The sequence below is a fragment of the Chelonia mydas genome, chromosome 12 (assembly GCF_015237465.2).
Source record: "Chelonia mydas isolate rCheMyd1 chromosome 12, rCheMyd1.pri.v2, whole genome shotgun sequence".
Lineage (NCBI taxonomy): Eukaryota > Metazoa > Chordata > Testudines > Cheloniidae > Chelonia > Chelonia mydas.
In genome coordinates this window covers 33,489,811-33,516,825 of record NC_051252.2, presented here as the reverse complement: position 1 = coordinate 33,516,825, position 27,015 = coordinate 33,489,811, and the positions used below count along the sequence as shown (strand labels likewise).

Here is a 27,015-nt window from a genome sequence, read left to right as displayed (position 1 = left end):
CAAAGAAAAGTGTAGGCCCACTTCTTAGGGGGATGGAGAGCTAATAACAGGTAAAGGCTGAGGGGCCTAATGCCTATTGTGCTTCAGCCTTCATTAAAAAGGTTAATTGTGACCAGATGCTCAACATAATTAATATTAACAACAAGAGGGAAGGAATGCAAGCCAAAACAGGGAAATAGCAGGTTAAAGAGTATTTAGATAAGTCAGATGTATTCAAGCCAGCAGGGCCTGATGAAATTCACCCTAGGATGCATTAAGGAACTAATTGAAACATTCTTGCAACCATTAGAAATTATCTTCAGGAAGCCATGGAGGACAGGTGAGGTCCCAGAGGACTGGAGGAGAGCAAACATAGTACCCATCTTTAAAAAAGGGAACAAAGAGGACACGAGGAATTATAGATTAGTGTTGATTGGTTCACTGTCAAACTATGACAGCAAATCTTGTAGCCTCCCTTAGGTGTCTGTCCTGGGTCTGAAACTATTTAATATTTTCATTAATGACTTGGATAATTGAGTGGAGAGTATGCTTATAAGATGTATGAATAACACCAAGCTGGGAGGAGTTGCAAGCACTTTGGATGATCAGATAAAAATGCAAATGGACCTTGGTAAACTGGACAATTGGTATGAATGAAATTCAGTCAATACAAGTGCAAAGTACTGCATTTAGGAAGGAAAAATCAAATGCACAACTACAAAATGGAGAATAACTGCGTAGGTAATATTACTGCTGAAAAGGATCTTGGGGGTTATAGTGAATCACAAATTGAATATGAATCAACAATGTGATGCAGTTGCAAAAACGGCTGATATAATTTGGGGGTGTATTAACAGGAGTGTTGTATGTAAGACAAGGGAGGTAGTTGTCCCACTCTATTCAGGTTAGGTCTCAGATGGAGTATTGTCTCCAGTTCTGGGTACCACACTTTAGGGCAAGTGAAGAAGTGGTTTTTACCCACGAAAGCTTATGCCCAAATAAATCTGTTAGTCTTTAAGGTGCCACTGGACTCCTTGTTGCTTTTGTGGATACAGACTAACCTGGCCACCCCCTGATACTTGGAAGACTATTGCCACCTGCCTAATGTAAATCTTTGTCTTCATGATAATGAAGCTCTTCATTCTGAAAAAGAAATCCTCACTCCTTATTATCCAGATCCCAAATTAATTTAATTTAATGTAGTACTAACAGACAAGCTCTTCAGGCACAACAGACATTTATATTCACTTTTTGGCAGACTTAGAATATTGCACTCACCGAATAGTCTGGTGTTGCAAGGTATCTGGATCTGTGGCGTTTACTGTTAACACAACACTGCCTATGGGGCTGTTTTCTTGTTTGGTTACCGTCATTGGGTCTGGGTGGAAAACAGGGCCTTCATTTACATCCAGAACAGTGATCTGAACTGTTGCTGTAGAACTGGGGCCGTAGGCTATGTCTGGAACCAGCGGGTCTTCATTTTCTACTTTGATCAGCAGTGTGTGGAATGCTGAGATCTCGTAGTCTAAAGGCTGTAAGACACACCAAGAAATCAGAGTACCAGATGCGAAGAGCATATATAACATTCATCCAAGCTTGTAAAAGTGACAGAATTAGCCTCAAAGGACAGCACCTCCATCACCATCATTGGATACATCCTGCTGTCTGGTCAAAGTTCAGCAACAGACAAGTTGTGTGGTCTCCGTCTCATACTTTGTGTATATACAGCCACACGACAAAACCACAGCATGTACTCTAGCATAGTAGCAGAGCTACTAGCTTCCAGTAAGCATGGTTATTGTGTTATTGTAACACAAAAGGAGTGACATGTGTTGCCTAAACTGAACTGCAAGCCAATAATATACTTTCGACTTGCTAATTCCAGTAGTTGGTCCTTTTCATGTGAAATGCACCTCACAGTAATAATAAATTACACAAAAGCAAATTGTCCTTACTTTGACAACAGAGAGCATCCCCTCATTGGTCTTTGGGTTGGTATGGATTTCAAAACTCTGTCCTGGGTTTCCATTGATAATGGTGTACACAGCTCTCCAGGCTCCTGTTGCTGGGTCATCTCGGTCTTCAACAGTTAAATTCACTATCACTCCTGTGACTCCTTCCTTTACGGTGGCTTGGAACTAAAAGAATATTTGTTATTAGTACTATTAACAATAATAATAGTTACTATTTTCTGGTAATGACCACACAATTTTTTTTATTCAAGACAGCATTCATTATTTACATCAGAAGAAAGATGTAATACTTGAGTGAAACTCAATTTCATAGGCCATAAATAATACATTCCCGGAGCATGAAGAGTAAGGTACTATATCATTACTGCACTGCTTCTGTTCTTGATAGATTGTAGATAAGTAACAATGTGATAGAAAACACCCTTTGAAAGCACTTGACTAAGAAGAAAAAAAATCATCTAGTAACTTCAGTTAATGCACTGCAGATAATATACGGAGGTGCAGAAGTGCACAACTACTGGAAAAAGAAACATTGAGAAGTAAGAGGGTGGATGGAACATGATTCATTCTTCTTTTAAGATTCTTGCCTTTTGATGTTTTCCAAAGCCCCCCTCCCCCCCCCCCGCTTAATTGCTCATTACAGTGGTCATAAATAAATAAAATATTTGACTTGTGTCCCTTATCTTGCTTTTTCTCTGATGAGTTTCTCTGGGATAGAATAATTGGGGTTCATTTCACTACTTAGTTCCCATACCTCTCATGCATTACATTCTCTTTTCAGAGGGAAGAACTGTCATTATGGGAAGTTGCCCCTATTTTACAGGTCAATTAACCAAATCTTACCTGGGTTATCTACAACTTGATTATGATCCAATCAAACTGTATAAGAACACTATTCTCACTTAGCAGGGATATATTAGGTAAACCATCACAGATGCACATGAATTTCAGACACAATAATATTCCTCAATTCTAAAGCACTGGCAGCTGAAGCACTTTATATTAATTAATTTAATGAATACATCTCTCCATGGTCTTGTGGTGGGGAAGAATTTTGATAGATTGATTTTATGGATGGATAAACTGAGGCTCAGAGATAGATTCAAGGCCCAACCTTGAGAAGTACAGATCACCTGCAGCTCAATTTTAGATCATTAGGAGCTGGGAGATCTCAGCATCTCTCAGGATTAACCCCCTCAATGGCCCCATCCTGCAAACTTCACTAATGTAAGAAGCCCCCATTCCCCTAACTGGTTTGCCTGTGGCTGCTTTGTCAGTGGCTATACTGTTTTTTATTCCCAGGGACAAAATTCATCCATTGTGCATCTCTAGCAGTGTCAATACTTTTGCCCAAGGAGTCGTGATGAGGAGTCCTTTGCTCTATCTTATCAACCTCTGTCAAGGTTTCTTCCCCACTCTGAATTCTAGGGTACAGATGAGGGGATCTGCATGAAAAACCCCCTAAGCTTATTTTTACCAGCTTAGGTTAAAACTTCCCCAAGGTACAAACTATTTTACCTTTTGTCCCTGGACTTTATTGCTGCCACCACCAAGTGTCTAACAAATATAACCGGGAAAGAGCCCACTTGGAAACATCTTTCCCCCCAAAATCCCTCCAAGCCCTACTCCCCCTTTCCTGGGGAAGGCTTGATAAAAATCCTCACCAATTTGCATAGGTGAACACAGACCCAAACCCTTGGATCTTAAGAACAAGGAAAAAGCAATCAGGTTCTTAAAAGAAGAATTTTAATTAAAGAAAAAGTAAAAGAATCACTTCTGTAAAATCAGGATGGTAAATACCTTACAGGGTAATCAGATTCAAAACATAGAGAATCCCTCTAGGCTAAACCTTAAGTTACAAAAAGACACAAAAACAGGAATATACATTCCATTCAGCACAACTTATTTTATCAGCCATTTAAACAAAACAGAATCTAATGCATATCTAACTAGATTTCTTTTTAACTCTTTACAGGAGTTCTGACCTGCATTCCTGTTCTGGTCCCGGCAAAAGCAACACACGGACAGAGAGAACCCTGTTTCCCCCGCCCCGCCTTCAGCTTTGAAAGTATCTTGTCTCCTCATTGGTCATTTTGGTCAGGTGCCAGCGAGGTTATCTTTAGCTTCTTAACCCTTTACAGGTGAAAGGGTTTTTCCTCTGGCCAGGAGGGATTTAAAGGTGGTTAGCCTTCCCTTTATATTTATGACAACCTCACTCCCCCATAATAACAGAACATTTGAAGAGGTTACAGGGATTTCCAGATACTACCCAAGATAGAAGATCTAAACTATAATCTTATTACAATATAGACTTTGCTTTCTGGTTACTTGTAGGTTCAATTTGATCCCCAATACTAAAATATAGGGGAGGCAACTGTGTCTTTTTCTGTCTTCATGTCCTCTTTTTTATTTCTTCCAACAGACTTGACTGAGGTTCTTAAGCCCTTTTTGAATGTATCTGGAGAATCTGAGTGCATGCATTAAAATTCATTTATTTCAAGCTCTTCAGCTTCAGACTTGATTTTCTAAGAAGGGCAACATTATTGATTGTCTGTTTCTATTGTCTTCAGTACAGTTGGCAAGGAATTTAAAGATTCTTTTGATTTTGGGAGTTAATACATAGGTTGTTATTGAGCTTCAGTTCAGGCAGATCATTAAGCTCATTCACAGCTTAATTAACGTGAAATAATACTTTAACAATATGTTAACTTGACTTCAAATGGATCAAAAGAAAATACAATATTAAGAACCTCAGATATAATGGAGCTGTGGTTACCAAGAAGGTGCTCCACGCCACATAGAAAAGTGCTGTAACTTATAAAGCACACTTGTTCGGGTCTCATATTTTGAAAGAATCCACCATTTCTTGTAGCATTTAGGGCCTGAATCTCAGAGGTGTGAAGCACCTGTTGAAATCAGCTTTCCAAGTTCAGTCCCATGACTGATTTGTTCAATTAGCAAGTGATCCCTCTCCAGTCTGTTAACAGTTTAAGTTCTGCAGCCCTGCAAAATTTATCGGATGTTGACCCAGGAACAATGGGAAACATACACTGGAGTATGGTTAAATATGGAGGTCTGAACTTTATTTAAAACTATTAACAAACTGGGTTAACACAACCTCACACTACCCAGCCGGGTTGTTCCAGTACAGACTTCAACTGGCACACCAATGGCCCCAGGGGCAGCAAACATGAGGGTGAGTGTAAAGGCCATGCCCCCTTTATGCCATCTGGCCTGCCCAGGGACCCTGACAGGAAGCAAGAGTCCTGCCCAGCCTCCCTCCTTCATACCAGAGATAAGTTGAGGACAGCAACAGGCTGTGCAAGACAAGGAGGCATACCCTCTCACCATGCATTGTTGTACTCAGGATCAATGCCCAGGCAGTCCATTGGGTCACAGGGACCTAAAACCAGACCTTTTTCTAACCTAATATCACACTGCCTCATGATTACTTAGAGGTGGGTCGCAACTGGCACCAGTGGCCCATGTAGACTATAAACCTGAGGGTGGGTATCAACACCACGGGCCCATTACACACTCCGGCCTGCCTGAAAACTAGCATCCCAGCCCACTTCCCTCCTTCATGCTCGTGATAGCAGAGATAAGATGAGGGTGCTCTAAGGTGTGCAAGACATTGGTGCAGACCCCCTCAGCATGGATAGCAGTGCCCATGGCCACTGTAAAGGGAGGCCAAAAATAGCTATTTGCCTGGGCAGCAAACAGCAGTCACTTTCCTTTCCCTCCAGTTTTCCCCTCCTATTATCACACACCACTGACCAATGGCTGCAGCAGTAAGCAGGTCATTCTCCAGTGCCGAGAGGCAGCATACAATAGCTTTTCCCTTCCTGAGTCCTGCAGTACAGGGGGTGGGGAGAAGGGAAGGGGAAAGAAACAACTGCCCCATACACATATTGAAGGCAAGGGGGGTAGGGGGAGAAGACTAGGATGAATGTGGCACATGGCCCTAGTTGCTCCTAGTTGAGATTTCATGCCCCCGCTCCCACTCTCAGGGTGCTTCCACTTCTCCCAGACCCTCTGCAGCCACAACTCAGTAGCAAAATGAGCATTTACTATTATTGACATTTTTTACTTAAAAAAAAAAAAAAGAAGAGATCAGCACATTCAATATTTTAAGCTTTTTCTCAGTCATGGTTCTATACAATTACTAGCCATGCACTGCAAAGGCCAGATTTTCAAAGGTGTTCAGGACCCAACACCTCCCATTTAGACACCTAAATAGGTGGCCAGGTTTCAAGAGATCTCAGCTCCTATTTAAGTCCCTAGGCCATGATCCTGTACCATTAAAATCAATGGGAGCTTTGCCATTGACATCAACAAAGGCAGGGTCAAGGCCCAATGGAGGAATTTTGACTCATGCTCCTAATTCACATAGGTGTTTTTGAAAATGCCACCCCTGAACCAAGTGGACAGATTTTTCATATGCACTCAGTACTCCCCTGCAGCTCTCACCAAGAATACAAAGAGCTGGTGGGTGCTGAGCACTTTGAAAATGTGGACATGTGTCATTAGGTGCCTAATTCAGAGCGGAGTCCTTTTGAAGATCTAGCCCTTAAGGTAAATATAGAAGAACAGCCCAGTTATGATGCCGGACTCTGATGGAAAAGCTGGCAGAGGTTCTAAGGTTTTTCAGCCAGTTCATGGAACATGAAAGTCAGTTTAAGGACATTTGATTTAAGAATATCTTAACTGAGGATGGTTCTCCTATGCAATCGGCACTCTTACCTACTCCTTTTTCAGGCAGAACCCCCAGTGGCTTCAATGACAGTGAGTTAGCAATTCAGAAAAGGGCACTTAGACCTGGTGTGGCCAGAAACTTTCAGAACTTATGATACCAGCAGGTCAAGTAACTGAAACTCCCCTGGGAAAGGCAACAATGTTAAACCCGATAACTCCAACCTTCAAGTTATATTAACCATAGCTGTCCTGCAATTTACAAGCACTTCAGATGACCATCAAAGCAAGTGACTATTTGAAGCTGCTTAGAGTCTGGAATGTTAGGGCTTGTCTACATGGGGAAGTTAAGACACAGTAAGCTAGGGTGTAAATTTAAAGCATTTTAGCTACTGCAGACTCACTCCCTGTTAGGACACTGACTGTGCACTAAAGTGTGACCCCAGGCAAATTAGTTTAGCATACTTCACAAGTGCATTAAGCTAATGTGCTCAAAGGTACCCTTAGTGCGTGGAAAAAGCGTTCACATCGGATGTTAGTGCGGAGTAGCTACATGCACCAGCTCGTGCCCATCAGCTACTGTGGGTTTTTCCCCATGTAGACGAGCTCTTAGACTAAATCCACGGAAGATGGATTAGGAAGCAAAGTGATCAAATGTGCATGATAAATTATCACATTGGCTCTGCAATTTAGTACATGGATAATGTGAAGACTCTTATCACTCATATGAGAGTGTGAAAGAAGGAGCAGAGAGAGAGAAATTCTTACTATGGAAAAAAGTACAGTACATGTTATACAGAGGACAACCTCTGGTGTCATTCTAGTCTGGAGGGCCCTTTTATACACAGAACAGATTCCCCAGTGACTAGAAAAAAAAATGTTGTAGTAACAATGGTTCCCCTTTAAAAACCAAAAGCAGAAAAAGGAAGGGTTAAAAAAATGAACTCAGAGCTCAAGCTAGTTTTGGAAATGGGGGAAACAGAGTGATAGGTTCCTCATCTCTCAAAATGCAAGATTTACACTCTGAAGCCAGGGTGCTGAATAGGGAAAAGCTACTGCTGTGCTCTAAAAACCCCCACAGTGGCTAACACCTATAATTAGATCGCAAGTTAATTGATTTTACTCATTTTAAATATTCGCACATCCCCAAAGCACCACTATAAATTAAGAATAAAATAGATGAGTTCAGAACTTTATTTAAACGGCTGCCATCAGCACCCACATTAAAAACAAAAACCATTTATAAATAGAACACCTTGAGACAGATGCTCAGCTGGTGTAAGTTGCCATAGGAAGTCAATGGAGCTATCTATGCTCCTTTATTACAGCTGAGGATTTGGCTCTAAGTTTAACTCATTCAAAAGAGTTGTGTGCCTTATTTCTAGAAATGGGCTCAAACCAAACATTCAAATCTAACTCCCTTGCCCTGGAACAGGGAAGGCAGTTCTAAGTTATAAAAAAAAGGATGATAAAACAATAAAATTTAAAGTTTTGGTTCCAAAGCAGAAAGGGCCTAATTCTACTGATTCGGTACAGTTCAAGATGGAAAAAATATCAGAGGAACAACAGATCTCAGGGGAGTTCCACCATTTGGAGCTGAAATCTTAAGAGATCAGCTAACGGGACTGCAGCATCAGCAAATTTAAATACTAGCCCTTGATCAAAACTCCACACTCTACCTTAAACGATCTGCAAATTGCCTTCTTGGCCAAAATTGTAACAAAGTTTCTGTAATAGGTGAGATTTTATTTATGATGTGTCCATATGATGCATAATAATAAATGCCCTGGGGTACCGTGGGTGATTAGCATCCAGCCAATGAGTATGAGCATGAAGATATGCCCTTTGTAAGGCCATTGAGCAAACTCTGCCTTAGACTAGGACACCAACCCAGCCTGAAGTAAAGAGCTGCAGTGAACAGCAAATGCAATGTGAGAAAAACGTGCTTGAATTGATGATCTGTACATCAAGGCTCATTAGGATTCCACACACTGTCGGCCCCACTCAAAAACCACCACATTAAAACTGCAAGTCAGTTTTCATTAATCAGAGCACCATTCCATTGAAGGTGTTGTGTGTGTTATCATCGTGGTGTTTGTTTTCCTTGCTAGATCTCATGACTGATGAAAAATGATGAGATACATTAATACACACAGCTCCATAAGAGGATGTAGAGAGAGCTCCTAGAGGGAGATCAATCCGCTATATTCCCCACCACCACCCGTTAGAACCGCCTCACATCTATTCTTTCCCACAATCCTTTGTATTTAAACACGAGTTCTAGATACACAGGTTTTTGCAAATTAGGTTTATTAAAGTACCGTATTTTATATTTTTTATCTTTCTGTGCTGCTATTCAGTGGCAGCCGTGAGATATGCATATACAGTATTTTTGCATTTGTTTGGTAAGAGGCTAGTGGGTTTTCTATGGCATTATGGCTAGAATACTTCCCAGGATACATGGATCTTTGGTGTGATCATACACGTTTGCTGTGTCAAAGAACGCAGCAGGGAGAATCTCATGAATATCAATTGCTGACATTTATAGTGGAATTCACTTGGAGACACAAGCCAGACTTTCTAGCCAATGATAAGCCAAATCACCTGGCATTATGAATATGATCCCATCAGATGTCTCAAGTTTGCCAGATAAGAGCCTGGATAGAAATTTTCAATTAACATATGTGTGCTTCACAAAGTCATGTGATCACTCTTCCTTCTGAGTCCAATAGTGATCAAATGTCCTGGCATGGTGTTAGGGGGCACAGAGTGCAATGTAAAACAAAGGACATGACCCCTTGTGACAATTAAAGATTTACTGACCTTTTCATGAGAATAAGGCTGTTGTTAACCCTGTGATCTTGCCAAATTGCAGCTTGGAAAATTATATTCTCCCTTCATAACTCTCTCCTGTGTTGTTGTTTTGTGTTTTTTTTAAGACATTTACTGTCTTTAAGTGGTGTGTAGCCTTCACTGTGCTCACACAGACAGTTGCTGTTCTTCACCCTAGGGGTAGCTGTATTATTACAGTAGTGTATTTAAGGTTCTCCTTGCACCGTTTGTACATTAATATATGAAGCACGTCGGGAAGCATTTAGATGAGAGGTGCTATGAAAATGTAAGCTATTATTATTACATGACCAGGATTTGATGATGTAAACTAGATGCAATATCCTGTTAAAGAGCAGAGTGCAAAACGTAAATCACTTGAGTAGCCTTCAGTAATTTTCACTGTTTTACTGTAATAGTTCAGGCTGTTGGGTACTTTATTTCTTATAAACTGATAATATTTCTTCTAGCTGCTTCCTTATTTTCTTCTTAATACAGAATATTCTCAAGGAGGAAGGAAGAGATCATAGAAAATAATTGAACTGTACATTAGGAAAGATCTTCCTGAAGATATGAAATTGATCATCATCATTTTGAATGCATTTGTACTTTTTTTTTTTTTTTTGATATTAAATGGTTACAATTCCTATCGACTGCAGTAGGAATTGCAGTGCAGAATTTGTTCCCCCTTATGGAGAAACTCTGAGGCATTTTAATATTGCTAATACTGCATATCTGAATGATGATTCAAAAGAAAAAGCAGGCTAAGATTGTGGTCTGCATATTGTAGCAGAGGAATGTCGATTTAATGGAAGGACTGGAGATTTAGGGGATTGAGAGAGAATCTGCCCAAGTGTCCTTGGTCGATGATCTCCTCCTGGCTATGGTAAAGGAAATGCATCCGTGCTGATTTTATTGATTACGTGGAAGGTGAGGAGTGGGGGCATTTGCATTTGGAAGGGGGAGGAGTGGACTTAAGTGATATAATGCAATTTTTTGTTGTTGTGAAGATTATGTTTTGGAAGGAGTGCCCAGAGCGTGTGAAGGGAACATCTAATGGCTGTTTTTATATACATACCAATACATTGTGTTTCTGTATGGGTGTATAATGACAAATCAATGAAAGAAAGAACAAACAAAAGACTATTTCTGAATGTGACCAGGGAGCAAACTTTGCCAGCTAAAATTCTAGTGTGATAAAGGTCATATGTATAACTACTGCCACAGTCAGTAGTTAATGTTCTGTGAACCCATAATTTCTGAATGGATTAAATTGAATCTGTTGCTTTTTAAAAACATAAATCGGTTTGCCACCCCTATTTTGTGGATTTGAGCTTTGAAAGGTAAGTATTGTACTTCTAAATATATTAATAAGTATGTTGCTAGACTTAAAATGTATTAGGACTGAGTACAGATCTGGATAGAAAATAAAATGTCAAGAAATGCACTCTTCCAGACATAGGAGATGTAATAATTTCAACATGACTGGTAAAGAACTTCAAGCTGATGATCATTCAGAACTGAAAAGGAAATTATTACTTGATGAAAGGATAATTTGTTGCTATTTTCTTTAACTCTTCACTGTGGAGTCCCAAACACAGTCACATAGTACATGTACCTGCTACTAACACATTGACAACAAAAATAAAGTACAGGACATTTTTGGTCTGATTCTCCTGTGTGACTTCACTCCTAGAAACCAAACAGGAAAAAATATTCATATCTATTATGCTAAGTATTGAGAAAGATCTGTCTAAGCCATATACATTGGGTCAAATTATTCATAAACTCTGAGGCCAGAAGGGACAATTAGGATAATCTAGTCTGACCTCCTGGCTTTTAGAACTCTACCAGCATCGAGCCACACAATTTATCGTTGAACTAGTGTGTATTTTGAAAAACATCCGATTCAGATTTAAAGCCTCCAAGACAGCAGTATTTTACCACACCCCTTGGAAATTTGTTCCAATTGGTAATTGCTCTCATGGTTAATAGTGCCATATTTTATATAAGCGAGGCAAGATCTTTTAGCCTCATTGAACAATGAACAGGTTTATTGATTCTTCTGGCCTAGATCCCACCTACGTTTTAATTACCACCATGTCGGGATGACTATTTGTAACCAGGTTTACAATACAGGCTAAAGCACAATTTGATTCTGTAGCGTAGATAGGACTGAATCATGTTTTAACAATTCCCCCAAACTATGCAATACCCTGCAAAATCCAAGGAAATTGTAGTACAGCCTTGGACTTTGTAAAGCTGTTGCACACTTTGAGTGATGCAGCAAAAACACGATGAGCCCTTTGACACTGCAAGATGGAAGTGCATTTTAATCCTGCTGAGAAGTTGCAATGTTGCACAGAGCTCTCACCATGGAATAGAAATGACAATGTAAGTGAGATCTTCTCCAAGGCAGAATCCTTGGGATAGATGAGAAAAAGAAGCTGAATAATAAGATAAGAAGCCTAAGCATCCTATCTAATATCTTGTCACTTTTTGCACTGACAGGACCTCTCAGATGTTAAAGAACCAATTTCCCAGTGAAGATGGTTATTCACAGTGCCAACTTCCAGCTGATCACAATCCGTGCTGCCAGCAGCAGATGTTTCAACAGTGGTTAAGCCTCTTCCTGTGGTCCTTGGCGAGCACGATACATGCATCAGAACAACTTGTATCACTAGAATATTTTAGCAATGAAACTTAATCAATTCCCCAAACTTCTGGCATTTCAGAGAGTGCCAACTCATGTGGGTGAGATGCCCTAGATTTACAAACCCCTCCAGCAGAGATATGTATGAAATTGGCCCAGTCTGAAAACTCTTTTTTGGAGTCAGTTAAGCACTATGGAAAGTTTCATGGTGTGCCAGGAGGTGCAGATGGAAGGAGGTCGCTTTATGTGCGATAATACAAAATTTGTTTTAATTTTGAAACTGAAACTTCTAGCTAGTATCCATTTTCTAGGGGAAGTGGGAGGTGAAGGGGATGGAAATTCTGACCAGAGATACAGTATTTCACACTGTCTGCACATAATAACTCTTCCAGGCAAGCAGAAGACTCTCTTTTCTCAAGCTGATGAATAAAGTCTATCATACACAGAATCTCAGAGAGGAAGTCCATGAGTTTCCATCAAACTGTCTGTCATATCTCCTGTTTGTGCAGCATTCACTGAATGGAAATAGCAGTGGTATATCAAAGTGCCGTAATATAAGGAGAACCATTTAAGGATTATAGTAAGAGAACTTTCATGATTAGTGATTTCTTTCTTTTCTATTCTTTTCTTCTCATGGGAAGGTACTTTTTATCATATTGCCAACAGTCTGAAGAACACAGTGCTATCATTACGCTAATAGGGAACAGTTGGTCTATGGGTCTGCAACTCCGTCAGCACAAAAAGACTCCCTTCCCAAGGTCAAAAAGGAGAAGCAATAATAGCTGTAATGGAATCTCAGCAACCTTGTGACTTCAGAGTGATGCGAGCCTTCTTGTATAGCACTGTGACGGCAGTGTTCAAAGCAGAGTTTGCAAGGAGTTCTCTTGCAGATGGTGCATGCACAAGGTGAAAGTGTGTGTGAATTAAATGTCGACTGGGAAGTGCTGTGATGGGGAGTGATTGAAGCATGGAGTGAATGGATATACTAGCTGAGGTTGAGTAAAAGAGAGGTAGGTCAGGAAGAAAGTAAAGATATGCTAAATGGAGTCTCTCTTTTCTGTTTTAAGGGAACTTGTATTCTCCATCCCCCATTGTCCAGCTCCTTTCTTAGATGCTCATTTCATCTGTACTTGAAAGAAAAGTATATAGTGAAAAATGAAAGCTAAACATCTCCTTTCTGAGTGACTTTTGTGGTATTGTTTCTTCTTTGCAATGTGTGCAGAGGGAGCATTCAATGCACTTTCGTCTTCTTGCCCGTAATTTACATTTTCTTAACAGTGCGTTCAGAAGACACACAGCCTAATAGAACACAATCACTTTTTTTCCCATCACCTACCCAGCACATGTTTTGATGTGGATGGAGAAATAATCACTTGAGTGCTTATAAATAAACATGAACAAAGAGCATAGCTCCAGAATGACATAATTACTTACATAATTTCACATCAAAATCTATCTAAAACTATCCAGCGTACTACAGATACTTGTAGACGTAAGTACCAAAGGACTGACGAGGCTCCTTATCTCTCTCAGTTTAATACAATAGCCAATATCTACGCATTGCTGAGAATAAAAGGGGATGTTATACTTGTAGGTCAGGGTGACAAGAATTGGAAGGACCATGAGGCCTAGCCAAAGCCTATTTGAATCAATGCAGGTGGTGGGCATGTGTGTCCTCTGTTCACAGGCCTCAATGTACATTAGGTCTAGTTTTGGGTTTAGCGTGCGGATGGTATTGATGGCCTGTGATACACAGGAGGTCAAGTTAGATGATCTGGTGGTCCTTTCTGGCCTTAAACTCTATGACATTGGATCAGGACTTGAATGAAGAAAACTTGCTTACTAAACAGTTATGCTATTCCTGCTTTTGAATGGTTCTTCCCTTTCTTCATCTGTAAATCTATCTTTATTCTTAGTATTTTTGCAAACTATTAATAACAAACACATCCCCACAGATAAGCACATTCTGAACCTTTCCCAAGCAAAACCATGCAAATGACCCCATTAATAAATATTTTGGATCCTAAGGCACAGTCCCATATGAAGCACTTCCAACTGAGCCTGCCAGTTCTTTGGCAAATGATGTTAAGGGACAATAACCATCACTTTATTTCTGTATATAGCTATATGATACTCTGCAGCCAGCAGTTCTTTCTCCCTTTGAAAGTGAGAATACTGCTGCATTAGCAGGTAGACAGAAAACTATGCCAGTTCTTGCCTCTGAATAAGCTCATAACGAGAGAGGTGAAACATGAGGAATGATTTCAATGGAGCCAGAAACCCCAATAGGAAAATCAAAATCTATTTGACGTTAGAACAAAATCTTTTTTAATCTGGCTAATGCGGCTTTTGTGCTGATGCGGATCAGTACATTTATTACTGAACAGTGGGATGTTTGAAAGCACAGACACCTGACTCCAACACTTCCTGAGAAAGTAATAATTTTCAGGTGTTCGGCTTGGTGGTTAATACATAGATATATAATTTTCAGCATATTAAGCAGTGTTTTATCAGTCTTCTGATCTTTAGGATTTATAATCAAACCTTGATGACATCCTGATTAATGCTGGTTTAGGCTCTCTGAACACTACAGTGTTCCTGATCATTTGGAGCTCAGCTCGTGCCAAGATAATTAGCCTCCTGATTATTCTAAGTAACCAGGGGTCAAAGGTTAGCTAGCACCACAGAGCACATTTAATTCAATCAATTTAGTTAGTGAAGCAGTTAGAGAAATGTATTTCTACCACTGCATTAGGAATTTTTTTTCTGAATTCCTATGCTTTGGCTGATGAGCATTTTAGCTTAATTTCTAATTTGATATTCTAGTGGGGTTTTCAACTTCAATTACTCATGATATTTTCACTCATAAAACCAGGAGCTTCTGTGTGGGGAGGAGAAGGAACTGTCTCACTGAGAGACAAAAAAGCACTTTGCTGTTAAGGTTGGGTTTTTTCTGCTAGCACATTCTAGAATGGGCTTGGAAAGAACTTTGCCGGACATTGTATGTGAGTGTGTTTTATTGCTTTGTTGAGTCTAATTTTAGATGCCTCTCAAGCAAAGGGAGTTTGACTAATAACCTAGGGACAGACGTTATTCCGTGGCAGGAGGTTTCAGAAATCGTGGCAGTTTCGTTCATGCTCAGAGGTGGGCTTGGGTAGTTTACTAACGGCTCCAGTATTGTAGTGCTAAGTAAACATCTTTTCTCCCAACCATTTTTTCACAGAGAAATGCAGATTTGGGACAGCCAAAATATTTAGCTAATCTGTATTGAATTTGGAGAATTATTTTGGTCAAAAGGAAAAAACACTGAGAAATGTCTAAACCATTTTGACATGTCCATTTTGGGGGTTAGATTCAGGTACCATTCACAAAACCAGGGGCAGTGATCTTTTACCCAATAGCCTAGTGGTTACAGTACTTACCTAGGATGCAGGAGACCAAAGTTCAAATCTCCAGCCTGGAGCTGGACCCTGAACACAGGTCTCCACCCTCCCTAACAATCAGGGGATCGGCCTCCCTCAGTCTCTTCTTTGCATAAATAAGTAAATGTCCATTGGACTAGGGACTGAACCCAGGTCTCCCCTCCAACAGATGAGTGTACTAACCACCAGGCTAGAGGGTTATTCTCACTCAATGGCTCATGCCCAATGATTATTTCATCCACACTTTTGTTTGTTTGTTTGTTTGTTTTTTTCAGAATTGGCAGAGAACTGAAAAACAAAGTTCATCACTCAGCTCCAGAGCAGGATGATTGGGAGTGCCACGTTCCAACAGGTACTATGTTTGGGATGAGATGTAGAATGCATCCCTTAACTAATTCTGTTCCATAAGGGTTCCCTGGCACTTCTTATAAGAATAGGAAGCAGTTTTGCTCAATTCTATCTGGATAATTTTCCATTTTGACTAGCCAAAATTCACATCTGTCAATGCATCAGGAATTCTCCATTTCTTGTTCCTTAGCTGTTGGAGAGTATTGTTTGTGCCATTACACCAACCTGTTACTGACACCCCTGATGGACTGAATTTTAGTTTCAGAGTAGCAGCCGTGTTAGTTTGTATTCACAAAAAGAAAAGGAGTATTTGTGGCACCTTAGAAACTAACAAATTTATTTGAAGTATAAGCTTTCGTGAGCTACAGCTCCCTTTATCGGATGCACAATTTTAGTTGTGAGAGATGAGTATCTATAATAAATAGATAGCACAGATAGCAAGAAAGATGAGGACCTAATTTCCCCCAACTGATGCTGGCTTCTTTCCCCATAAGGTACAGGACCCCTGACATGTAAAATTGCAACATTTGGGATGCTCAATGTATCTGTAACTTCCTCTGTCTGCTAAAGGGGCCTAAAGGTTTCAGTACTGCCCTGAAAAGGGTACTGCTGGTTGGGGATCTGTTGTGACCAGGACAGCTTGGAGATGTTCTGAATAGGGGATGTCCTTAGAAGTGTCTACTAGCAAGACTCTTATGGAAATTAAAACTGCTGCCCGGGGCAGAACCCCAAAGGTTGGGGGGCAGTGGAATCACTGTCCCCCACCTTGGAAATAAATTCCTTTCTTCCTACAGTTGCAGAGTTGCAATTTATACTACCTTAAGTCAATGGAAATTAATCTGTCCCACAATCTGTACACTACTTTGGGGTCCATTGGGATGAAAAGTGCTATACATGTGTAAAATATTCTAACAAAGGTGTCTCTGAAGTGACTATTTGTTTAATGGGTCTCATCCTAGATACCTGTGGGTATCTGCCCTCTGTACAAAATTTGACAAATATGTCAGGCTCTCTCAGCTCAAGAGAAGTCCAGAACAGGAACTGCAGGGTAACTGCACGTCATGAGTTAGGTGCATTAGCAGGAATATGTGAAGAACACTGTCAAGGAAGCCGAGTGCCTGCCTATTCTATGTAGGTCACTAGGCAGTGCTAAGAGTCTCACACTTTCATGAACATGAAATTCCCTCAGCCTGTTTATATAACGAAAACCAAGAAAACCAGCTATACATCATATCGTTATACCCTGAGTCTTATCTACAGAAGAAAAAACACAACACCAAAAAAACCCTACAAAAACAGAACGCTACTGCACATACAATTCTCCCTGAGGAGAGATAAGAGAAAGAAAAACCATACTTGATAGATGTTAGTTATGTCACAACGTACAACTGCAAGGCACTCAGGTATTGTGGCAATGGTACCCACAATATAAGAGCATATATAGACTAGAATAGGACCTCATAATAATAAACCTTTTTTCGATTGTATAGCATCATTCAGAAGGTTTGACTTTATGAATGATCATATGTGTATTGTCTTTAATGAAGCTTGTAGCTTGAACTCCAAGAAAGGAAAAGGCTCCATGCCAATGAATAAATAAATAGGACTGAACCACAAAATGTGAATCCAGGTCTCAGATGCCCCCCCCCCCCCCCCCCACAAATTCAGCAGTGTTCTGATCTGGGGTTTTGGTTCTGTCCCTTATAGAAATAGGGATTGACTGCAAAAAGCACATTTGCTTTTCCAGCTGCAGATGAAAGATGAGATAGAGTTATATTTTCAACATTTCTTTTCTTAGCTGAAAGTATACTCTACTGCCATGAATATGCAAAGGAAAAAACCTTCTCAAGCCTGAATTGAAAGGGAGTGGGAGTGAGATATTCAAACAATCATGCTGGGACAGACTGTGAGGGGCCACTTGGAATGAGGTGTGGGGGAAGAAGTAGCTTGTGTCTCTGATACATAATTCAGCCACAGTTACAGTCCCTATGCTCTCTTTAGTATATTTACAGGCTTCTACCTAGCACTCTTGTGGGTGCAAAGTATTCCAACAGCAGCAGGGAGGGACAAAGAAGAGGCAGAACCATGCCCCCGCCCCTTCAGTGCACTGGCTAACAGAGTTGTCTGAGTATGCAAGGGGAGCAGGCTGCAACATCCTAAGGGATGGTACCGGGGCATATATGCAGGGGAAATTTGGAAGAGATTGTGCTTCTGGCAGCATCATATGTCCCCCAACTCCTCATGGGCTGGTGTGTCTTGGCACTACCTCCAAAGTAGAGATTTTGCCAAAAGTCACAACTGAGCTCAATTGTTAAGAATTGCCCATAAATTGCTGCGCACAAGAAGAAGCTCCATTAGTCCTACGGGAATAGAGCTGGTCAAAAACTGGAATTTCTTTCCTGTAGGCAGTTATGATATTTTAATATTTGGTTTTGGCTCAACTCTAGCCAAAAAGTAAAACTATCAAAATTTTTGGCAGAATGGAAAGTTCCTAAAACGTTGGATTTAGAATGTCAAAACGTTTCATTCCAGTTTGTTGAACAAAATCAAAACATTGTTTCAACATTGAACTGCAGCCACCGCGATGTCTCACAGGAGCTATAGATCACGTGTTTCATGCCCCATTTTCCTCTAAGGGCCAGGCTCCCTGGCTGGACTACATCTCCCAAGACCACTGTACAAGTTCAACTGGAGGGGAAGAAAATTGGGAAAACTTGTGTAAAATTTTAAAAAATTGACACTGTAGAAACTGCATTTTCTGTAAAACAAAATATCAACAGAAAATTTCCAACCAGCCATACCCACGAAGGGAGCTTCATATTCTTGATCCGCATTTACTGGCACATTATTGACTAACAATTTGCATATGTAAAGACATCTCTCTCATAATATGTATAGCTTTGATCAGATTAATAGGTTGCTTATTGTCCTTGCCTTTAACCATTCTAAGGCCATTTACTGTTGTGCTTATCACCATCTATAACACATACTACTCACATCTGTATCATGCTTACAACATTAGTCTATGACATGGTAAACCCTGAGGATTTACGGGCTCTAGGGACTGAGTTTGTACAGCACCTAGCCCATGGGATCCTAGCCCATGATTAGGGTTCCTAGGTGCTACGGTAATACAAATACTACATTCATAAAAGGTAACCTTAATATAAAAGGTAACCAACATCTCATTTGGAGGATGGTACCTTATATAGTAGAACATTCTTTTACTTCTGGCAGGACCAATCGGAAATATCACGAGGTTGTAGCCAAGAAATAGGTTACTTTTATCCCTTTGTTGCTAAGATTTATGAGGCTTTGAATGCCTCTATTTGTTTATCTCATACATATAAGACACCCACCACTATGGTGTCTGGGTGCATTTATACACTCACACTGGATGCATTAATATTTCCAAATACAAGGAGTAGATGATTTATCTTCTCTTGTAGACCAGAACTCTAAAGTCAACACATAAAGAGAGACCTGGCCATTTAACTGAGTGTCCAGAATTTCATATATTGCATTATCTCGGAAGACACTGAGCCCTAAAAATCTTTCTAAGCATGTCCAAGTTTTTAGGTTTTGATATTTCTCAGGTTCCCTCCAGTATCCAGTCCTCCATTTTGAATGAAATGGGGGTTATTTTTGGACTAATATAATCTATGGCTTTTTTTTTTCCAGCAAAGCACTTACACATATGCATAACTTTGAGCACATGCTTAGCCCCACTGACTTTACTGGGCCTATATTTAAACAGATGCATCAAGGCCTATCTTATGGGATAGACTGCTGCACTGTCTCCATTATCCACAGACCACCAATCAACTGGAAGGGAATGCTGGATGGAAAGTGAGTATTGCACATGTGTAAAATTCATTTTCTGAAGGAAATTGTGCTCATTTTTGTGTGTTCCTTTAAAAACAACAAAAACTAGGTGATATTCCTAACCTCTCCTGCAATGCAGTGTTTAAATTATGGATCAGTTACAAAGTGAATAAAGCAGATTGTTTCACATTCTGTACTCCTCTGGCCTTGCCAAAACGATTTTTATAAAATAAAAAAAAACAAAACACATTCACAGGCCGAGAACTCTGATATAACTTGCAGCCCGTAGCACATTTTTACTGCTCTCTTGCAACATAAACCCTTAGAAAATAGGATTTGCAGTGGAAATGTGGCCAGAACCTCAGGGGCACATTGTGAACAAGTGCAAAATGTTGCCTGCCAACCTTGCCAAACAAGTAAGACGGATGATATATTGACAGTAAATGGTCTGGAATTTTGATACTAATTTTTCCCATGGCAATGGATTTGTTTAATGCTCTTCATGACTATGATTTTTAGTCCTTGAATCTGCGTGTCGTCTTGTTTTGTTTGTTTATTGCTTCCATGGAGCACCTACAATGGCAGTGCAGTCTGGTGCTATATAAATAAAAAGCACCATTAATTGCTGAGGCCAATCAAAAATGCTCCTATTAAGTGCAAATTTAGTTACAAAGATTAATATCTATACCATCGCCACATTATGGTACATCATTTGCCCCTTCCTGGGTTTCCCCAAAATTGGCTGCTATGGAAACAAACTTGCTATTAATTATATACCCTTCGCTCTCATTACAGGTGCCAACCTAAAAGATTAAATGCAGTTGTGTACCACCTCATTCTGTCAGAGAGAACAGATAATCTCATGTGACTCAATTTCTCAGTCTTGAACTTGGGGGGCAGGGAGATTTCCAATTGGATCCTGGGTGTTCTGTTGCTTGGCGTTTGCTGAATAGCCTTGAAGAGATGGGGTTTAAACTATGTCAAGGATATTAGTCTGAAGTGATTGGAGTGAAGAGTACACTTCCCGTTTATATCCCCAGAGTGATAAATGGGAGAGCGTAATTTTTTTTCTAAAGCAAAGAAAATGGGAAGCCAACAAGGATTTTAGACACATGAGAAATAGCTTATGAATTTATATGATAGTTCAGCAGAAATAAATTGTACATCTGTTCATTCATTTTAATAAAGTGGGGGAATGACATGTTGCTGCAGCCCTTTGCAATTTTTAAATTATGATCCTATAATAGTACCATTAACATTTGTAATGCAGCCCATACTCTATGAATTTTAGAAAAAAATAAATTCATGGAATAAGAGAGCAGCCATCTACAGTTTGGCCTTCTGGCAATTAAGAAGGGAAAACTCAGTGTCTTTTGACCTATTGAAAAAGAGTCCAAAAAGGATCTTACAACATCTTGACCATGTAACCTATAACTCTCTGTGTAAGTCTGTTGACAAAAAATGCAGCACCGTTCTGCAGGTGTGCAACATTCAGCTGGCTGGATTCATGTCTGCTGACTAAAGCCTAGTCTTTTTTGTACTCACCAACAATAGCAGATTTCTGCTGTTATTTGAAGTGTGTCTTCAATGTAACAAACAAGGTGTTCTTTCTCAGCTGCATTGGTGGTTAGAAGTGTATAGCAAATTTTTCCAAAATCAGGGAGGAACATGTCATATTACCCTTGTCTCCCACCCACTGATAATCCAAACGAGAGACATGCAAAGTGTTCTGAGTAGGGCACAATTAGATCATTGCTTTTGTGCAATTATTATGCTTTACAGAGATGATAATGGCATGTGAATTTAAGATATAATCAAGCGGGGCTTCAGCAGACAACATCTTTTAAATCCAGTGTTTTGTTTTTCAAAACTGATGACTCATGGGAAATGATAAATTAACGTTTCAATAGTAGATGTCATGTTTGCTTAAAAAGCCCAGTTGGAGGTATCATTACATTTTCCCTTAACTACTTGAAGAAGTATTGTTAAGCATCCAATTGTTATCGGGGGCAGGGGGAGAAGGAGTGGGAAAGGAGCTTTTGAAATCGGTTAGTTGTTCGTGTATTATTCCATCGATCAACTGATAAGGTTTACGTGTGGGAGAAGGGAAAGAGGAAACACTGACAGCCCTACAACCATGTGAAAAAAGCCAAAGCTGGACGTCAGAAGCTGTGAGCTGTTCCTGTAATCCATCCTGCCTTGCCTCCTACTACCACAGCAAATGAATCTAGACTGCATGCTTAAGCGTTTAATCTTCCAAAAGCAAAGATTTTTCTAGTGGCTATGGCTGATCCCAATATTGGAAGACAGTTGCGTTACTGCCTTACATTTTGCATTAGCCATATATATATTTTAAACATATGTATATATTTCTCACCACAGCTCCAGCAGGTTGTCAGAAAACAATCTCAACAGGTAGTCTAGGTAAACAAGACTTACTGGAACTGGTGAATTCCCCAGTGAATACTGAAGAATAGAAGAAAATAAATACCTCTGGGGCACAAGGCCCCAGGCAAACACTTACCATTGACAGAAACCATACAGATTTATTGATCGGAGCTGCATTTTAATCATATGGCTGGAGGAAAGAAAACAGTTCCTAGAGTCTACCCGACAGCCCCAGCATGGGGTATGATAAAACAGTTTCTACCACTAATATCAGGCAGCAGATGTAAAAGGACTTAGGAGAGTTCAACATCTGCAAGACAAGCTGGATTTATTTACTCATGACTTCAATTATTATTTAAGCTGGAAACTTTGCAAAGGTCAGAACTACTAACTTAGTAAACATGCCCTTCACATGTCTTCAAATAAGCACTTCCCCCCCCCCCCAGCTGGGAGTATAATAATCAATTAGCCAAGTACAGTGCTCTCTCTCTCTTTGTTATGTTGCTTGTTTGGTTACCAACAAACAAATAAAATACCCCAAAACTAATCTCTGAAATTTCAATTCAACCTGCAGCAGAAAATTCAATTTAAAGGGACATTTTAAGATTGAAAGGCATGGGCCTCAGTTTTAGGTAGGCACACACCTGTGAGCATGTACATCTATCGGTATGCCTGCACAAAACCAGGATTTGCATATGCACATGCCTAAACTGTCACTTGCAAATATGATCTCACACACACTTATGCACATGAGTTGTCCCATTAAACTGATCCCTCAGAAATGTTTTCTTTGATTTTTTGGGGGGTAATATTTCAATAAAATCAATTGCATATTTGGATTAATACATTCATCTGCAGTGTTAATTTTTCTCATGCACATTGCGGTAGAATCAGAAAATGAAATTGACTGTAGACAAAAGTGAAACTGACTTGTCTATTTTCATTATCCACGCTGAATGAAGTGCAAAAAGTAAACAGAAATCATAAATGTAATTTTTTTAAAAAAGGGTTTGTACAGTTCTATCATTTATCGTTATCTGAGGCGCTATTAGTAACAAAGAAAGGAACTATGTACTAATGTAACCATGTGTATATGCAAGTTAGTGCCTGGACATATGCATGTAAATTAGGTGAGCATTCTATGCCTGAGTGAATGGGAGCGGCCACTGCAGATGAACAAAATGAGGAGGATCGATGGTTTAGGAGGAAAGATGAGACGTTCAATTTTAGACATGTTTAAATTTAAGGAAACAGTGAGATACCTCGGAATGATTTGAGCCGGGACAGAGAGGGAGAGGGAGAGGGAGAGGGAGTAGCTGGGGTTCTGAGAACTATCAGCATACGGCTGGTAATCGAAGCCATGACAACTCTTTTTGGAGATAACTGGACAGTGAGGAAAGGAGGCTATGAATAATGGTCTCCCAGGAGACATCAGCAGGGAGAGGAAAGATGATACTCCACCAAAGGTAATACCGACGTAGTGGTCAGTGAGGCAGAAGAAGGATAGGAAGATAGAGTCTCAAAAACTTAGGTCTTTAGGAGAACAGGGTGGATGAGGGGAATAAAGACAGCAGAGACCTTGATAAGAATAAAGATGGAGGAGAGGCCCTTAAGCTTAAGCAGGAAGAGGTCATTAGCTATTTTGGTGAAGTGAGATTTGATGGAGTAGAGAGGATGGAAACCAGAATGGAGGGGGCTCCAAAGGAAGCTGGGAAATAGGTAGGTCCTGGGACTAGATGCCACAGTCAGGGTCTTGCAGATGAAGAAAAAGAATTAGAAAGTAGGTGGGGTTTAGAAAAGGTTTTATATAGTGTGGAGTAAACACCATGCTTGAAGGTGGAGAGACAAGAGCCAGGGAGGAGTTATTTAATGATGAGGGAGTTAGGAGGAACCCTCCTCCATGAAGATGGGAGACCTCAGATTCAGACACATGGAAAAAGGAAGGCAAGATATCAAGAAGATGGTAACATGTGATGCTGCATGATTGAAATATGACCATTTATATCATTAATATTGCCACAGTGAGGCAATTGCAACAAGTCTTGCACAAAGTACATCATGTAAGGTGTCAATGGAAGAGTTATGATTTGCTAAATATGTTTATCCTGTTTAAATGTATGTATCATCACTGTATCTGAACTTATAAATATTGGCGCTATATATCTGTATCCCAAATGTGTTCTTGTGGTAACACCCAGCAGATAAAATCTACATTGAAACCAGACAGCTTTGTGTGGATGGCCCATTAAAGGCAATTAACTCTCACAATGGCCCAAGAAGTATTTCCGCAGACACCTTAGCCTCCAAGAGGCCAGTGGCTGCCCCTGTGGGTCAGCAAGCCATGTAAGGGCATGTGACTTGCTCACGTGACCCTGGACTCCATCTTGTGCCTGTAATTTTCCACAAACAGTGCTGTGAGCTTTGTTTTGGAACAGTGAAATTCCAAGCACCTGGCAGATGGTATAAAAGACTCTTGAATCATCTTCATGTTGCCTCTTTCCTGCTTTGATTCTCTGGACTACAGACTTCAAATAAAGGGAGCATTTTCTAATCTACGGACTGAAGACCTTCCAATCTTTAGGAAGTTACCACAGACTTCTTTACAGGCCAGCAGTTTATTTAATCACTGCTATAAACCTGATATAAGAACATTGCAATGATTATATGGATATAATCTCTGAACCATTTTTAACTCTCTTCATCTTTTCTTTCATTAATAAACCTTTAGATTTTAGTTAGTAAAGGATTGGCAATAATGTGATTGTTGGGTAAGATCTGAGTTACATATTGACTTGGCGGTGTGGCTGATCTCTTGAGATCAGAAGAACCCTTTGTTTGATAAAATTGGTATTCAATGACCGCTCATCATAAATTCTAGTGTCTAGGTAGTGAAATAAGGGCTGGGATGCCTAAGGAGACTGCATTTTTGACTTCTTGTTAAACCAGTGAGGTGAGACAGAAGTTTATTTTTGTTGCAGGCTTGGTATAATCTAATGATAGAATAACCACCAGTCTGGGGTGAGTCTGCCCTATTTCTCAGCAGTTTGTCCTGAATCTGGTATCTTCAGCTGTGACTCACTGAGGCACGGTGACATTTGGCATAGTCGGCAGGATCCACAGAACCAGGCCAATTAAGTTTTGGTTCAGAACCCCCGCTATTCAAAATTTGAAATTGAGAGTGTTAAGGGTTAAAGATTCCTTACAATGGGTGGAAATGACAATAAAGCTATGTTTAGTCAAGTGAATATCATAACCCACCCACAAGAAAGATATGAATGTGTTTCATCTGTATTACCTGTTAGCAGTGTGGAGAGTAGTGGAAAGGAGGGGAATATTCCCAAGCCTTTATCGATCCCATTCTCCAAGTATTTGTCCATACTCAGCAGCAAGTGCCAGGACAAGGGAGAGGATATCTCCAATTGTTTGTCTGTTGTGAGGGGCAACTTGCTTGTTAAGGAAGCTGTCTCTCTCTCCCAGTTGTCTGTTAGGAAAGACAGCCTGACTGGTGACAGTAAGGGAGGTTGTGAACAAACAGGGAGTGTCTCTCAGCTTAGGCCAGCTGAGAATTTGTCTGAGGTGGCTCTGAAATTGGATGAAACACAGGAAAAAATTGTTGCGGTACACCAAATTATGTTTCATTAGTTAAGGCTATGGCTGATCCTTACATTCAAGTCCCAGCTGGGGAGGGCAGAGGCACATCTTGTATGCAAGTTGAATTGTTGTTCAGAGAAGCTCCTGAAAAGGGAAAACAGCCTCATTGTGGATTTTGCAAGCAGCTTGCAGCACCGGAGGGGTGTGGAAGTGATTTGATTGAGTTAGTTCAGTATGAATCACTGTCTGTAGAAAGCAACAGTTTATTTGTTGAGAGACTTTTCAGTTCCTAACTGTCTTTCAGATGTGTATGGATCCACTGACCTTGCTTTAGACAGATCCACTGTGATTTGATTGAGTTAGTTCAGTATGAATCACTGTCTGTAGAAAGCAACAGTTTATTTTTTGAGAAACTTTTCAGTTCCTAACTGTCTTTCAGATGTGTATGGATCCACTGACCTTGCTTTAGACAGATCCAGTGTGGATAGCTTAAAGGAGGTTTCAGATGGAGTGAAAATTGTGAGGGAGTTTGAACAGCCCTATAACCAAGTGAGTGTGCTTAGCAGGTGCGGCGAGTTATATGGGCCCGTGGTGCCCTTGCTCCAGCAAATTCAGGCCATGGGGGCCTGGATACACCAATGTTCAGGGCCAGGTCTCTCCCCCGGCCCTGCCTGCTGCCCCGGAGCATCCCCCTGTGCCCCAGCCTTGAGCCCCCTCCTGTACTGTGGACCCCTCATCCCCGGTCCCACCCCACAGCCCCGCACCCCAACCCTCTGCCTTAGCCCTGAGGCCCTCCCAAACCCCTAATCCCCAGGCCCAGGTAGAGCCCTAACCCCCCCTCCTGCACCCTCTGACCCACCCCTGAGCCCCTCCCACACCCCAAACCCCTCATCCCCAGCCCGAGCCTTCACCCTCACGCCCACACCCAAACCCTCTGACCCAGCCCTGAACCCCCTCCCACACTCCAAACCCCTCGGCCCCACCCCATTAATTTTGTTATGTGCAACAATATGCAGGTGGGGTGGGGGGCAGGACTTGGACCCATTCTGAGCACTACCAAAAATTATACAAATCTACCACCCCTGGTGCTTAGTCAGCATTTTGGAGAGACAATCTTGTTGGAACATGAATGTCTCCATGCTTTTAAGTGAACAGTTTGTGTCTGAGGTTCAGAGAGGAGATTGGGTAGCTGAATCTGCAGAGCAGAACAGCTGTGCAGTTACTGTCTTGACAATGCAGGGGGTGGCAGGCAAACTCTCACCCCTAGAGACTTTGGATATGTCTTGTAGTCTCTTAGTGGATTAGAGTACATCTG

The 27,015-nt window shown here is 40.7% G+C and overlaps 1 protein-coding gene across 3 annotated transcripts in view; it reads right to left on the bottom strand.

Moving 5' to 3' along the window:
* Positions 1-27,015, bottom strand: part of CDH13 (cadherin 13) — a 761,603-nt gene that overhangs the window by 81,974 nt on the left and 652,614 nt on the right. For all 3 annotated transcript variants that reach the window (XM_007059271.4, XM_043526210.1, XM_043526211.1), the window contains 2 exons: positions 1,935-2,117; positions 1,258-1,511 (listed from right to left, as the gene is read on the bottom strand). In XM_007059271.4, the coding sequence (XP_007059333.2) occupies positions 1,258-1,511; positions 1,935-2,117 (437 nt within the window). The remainder of the gene's footprint in view (positions 1-1,257; positions 1,512-1,934; positions 2,118-27,015) is intronic.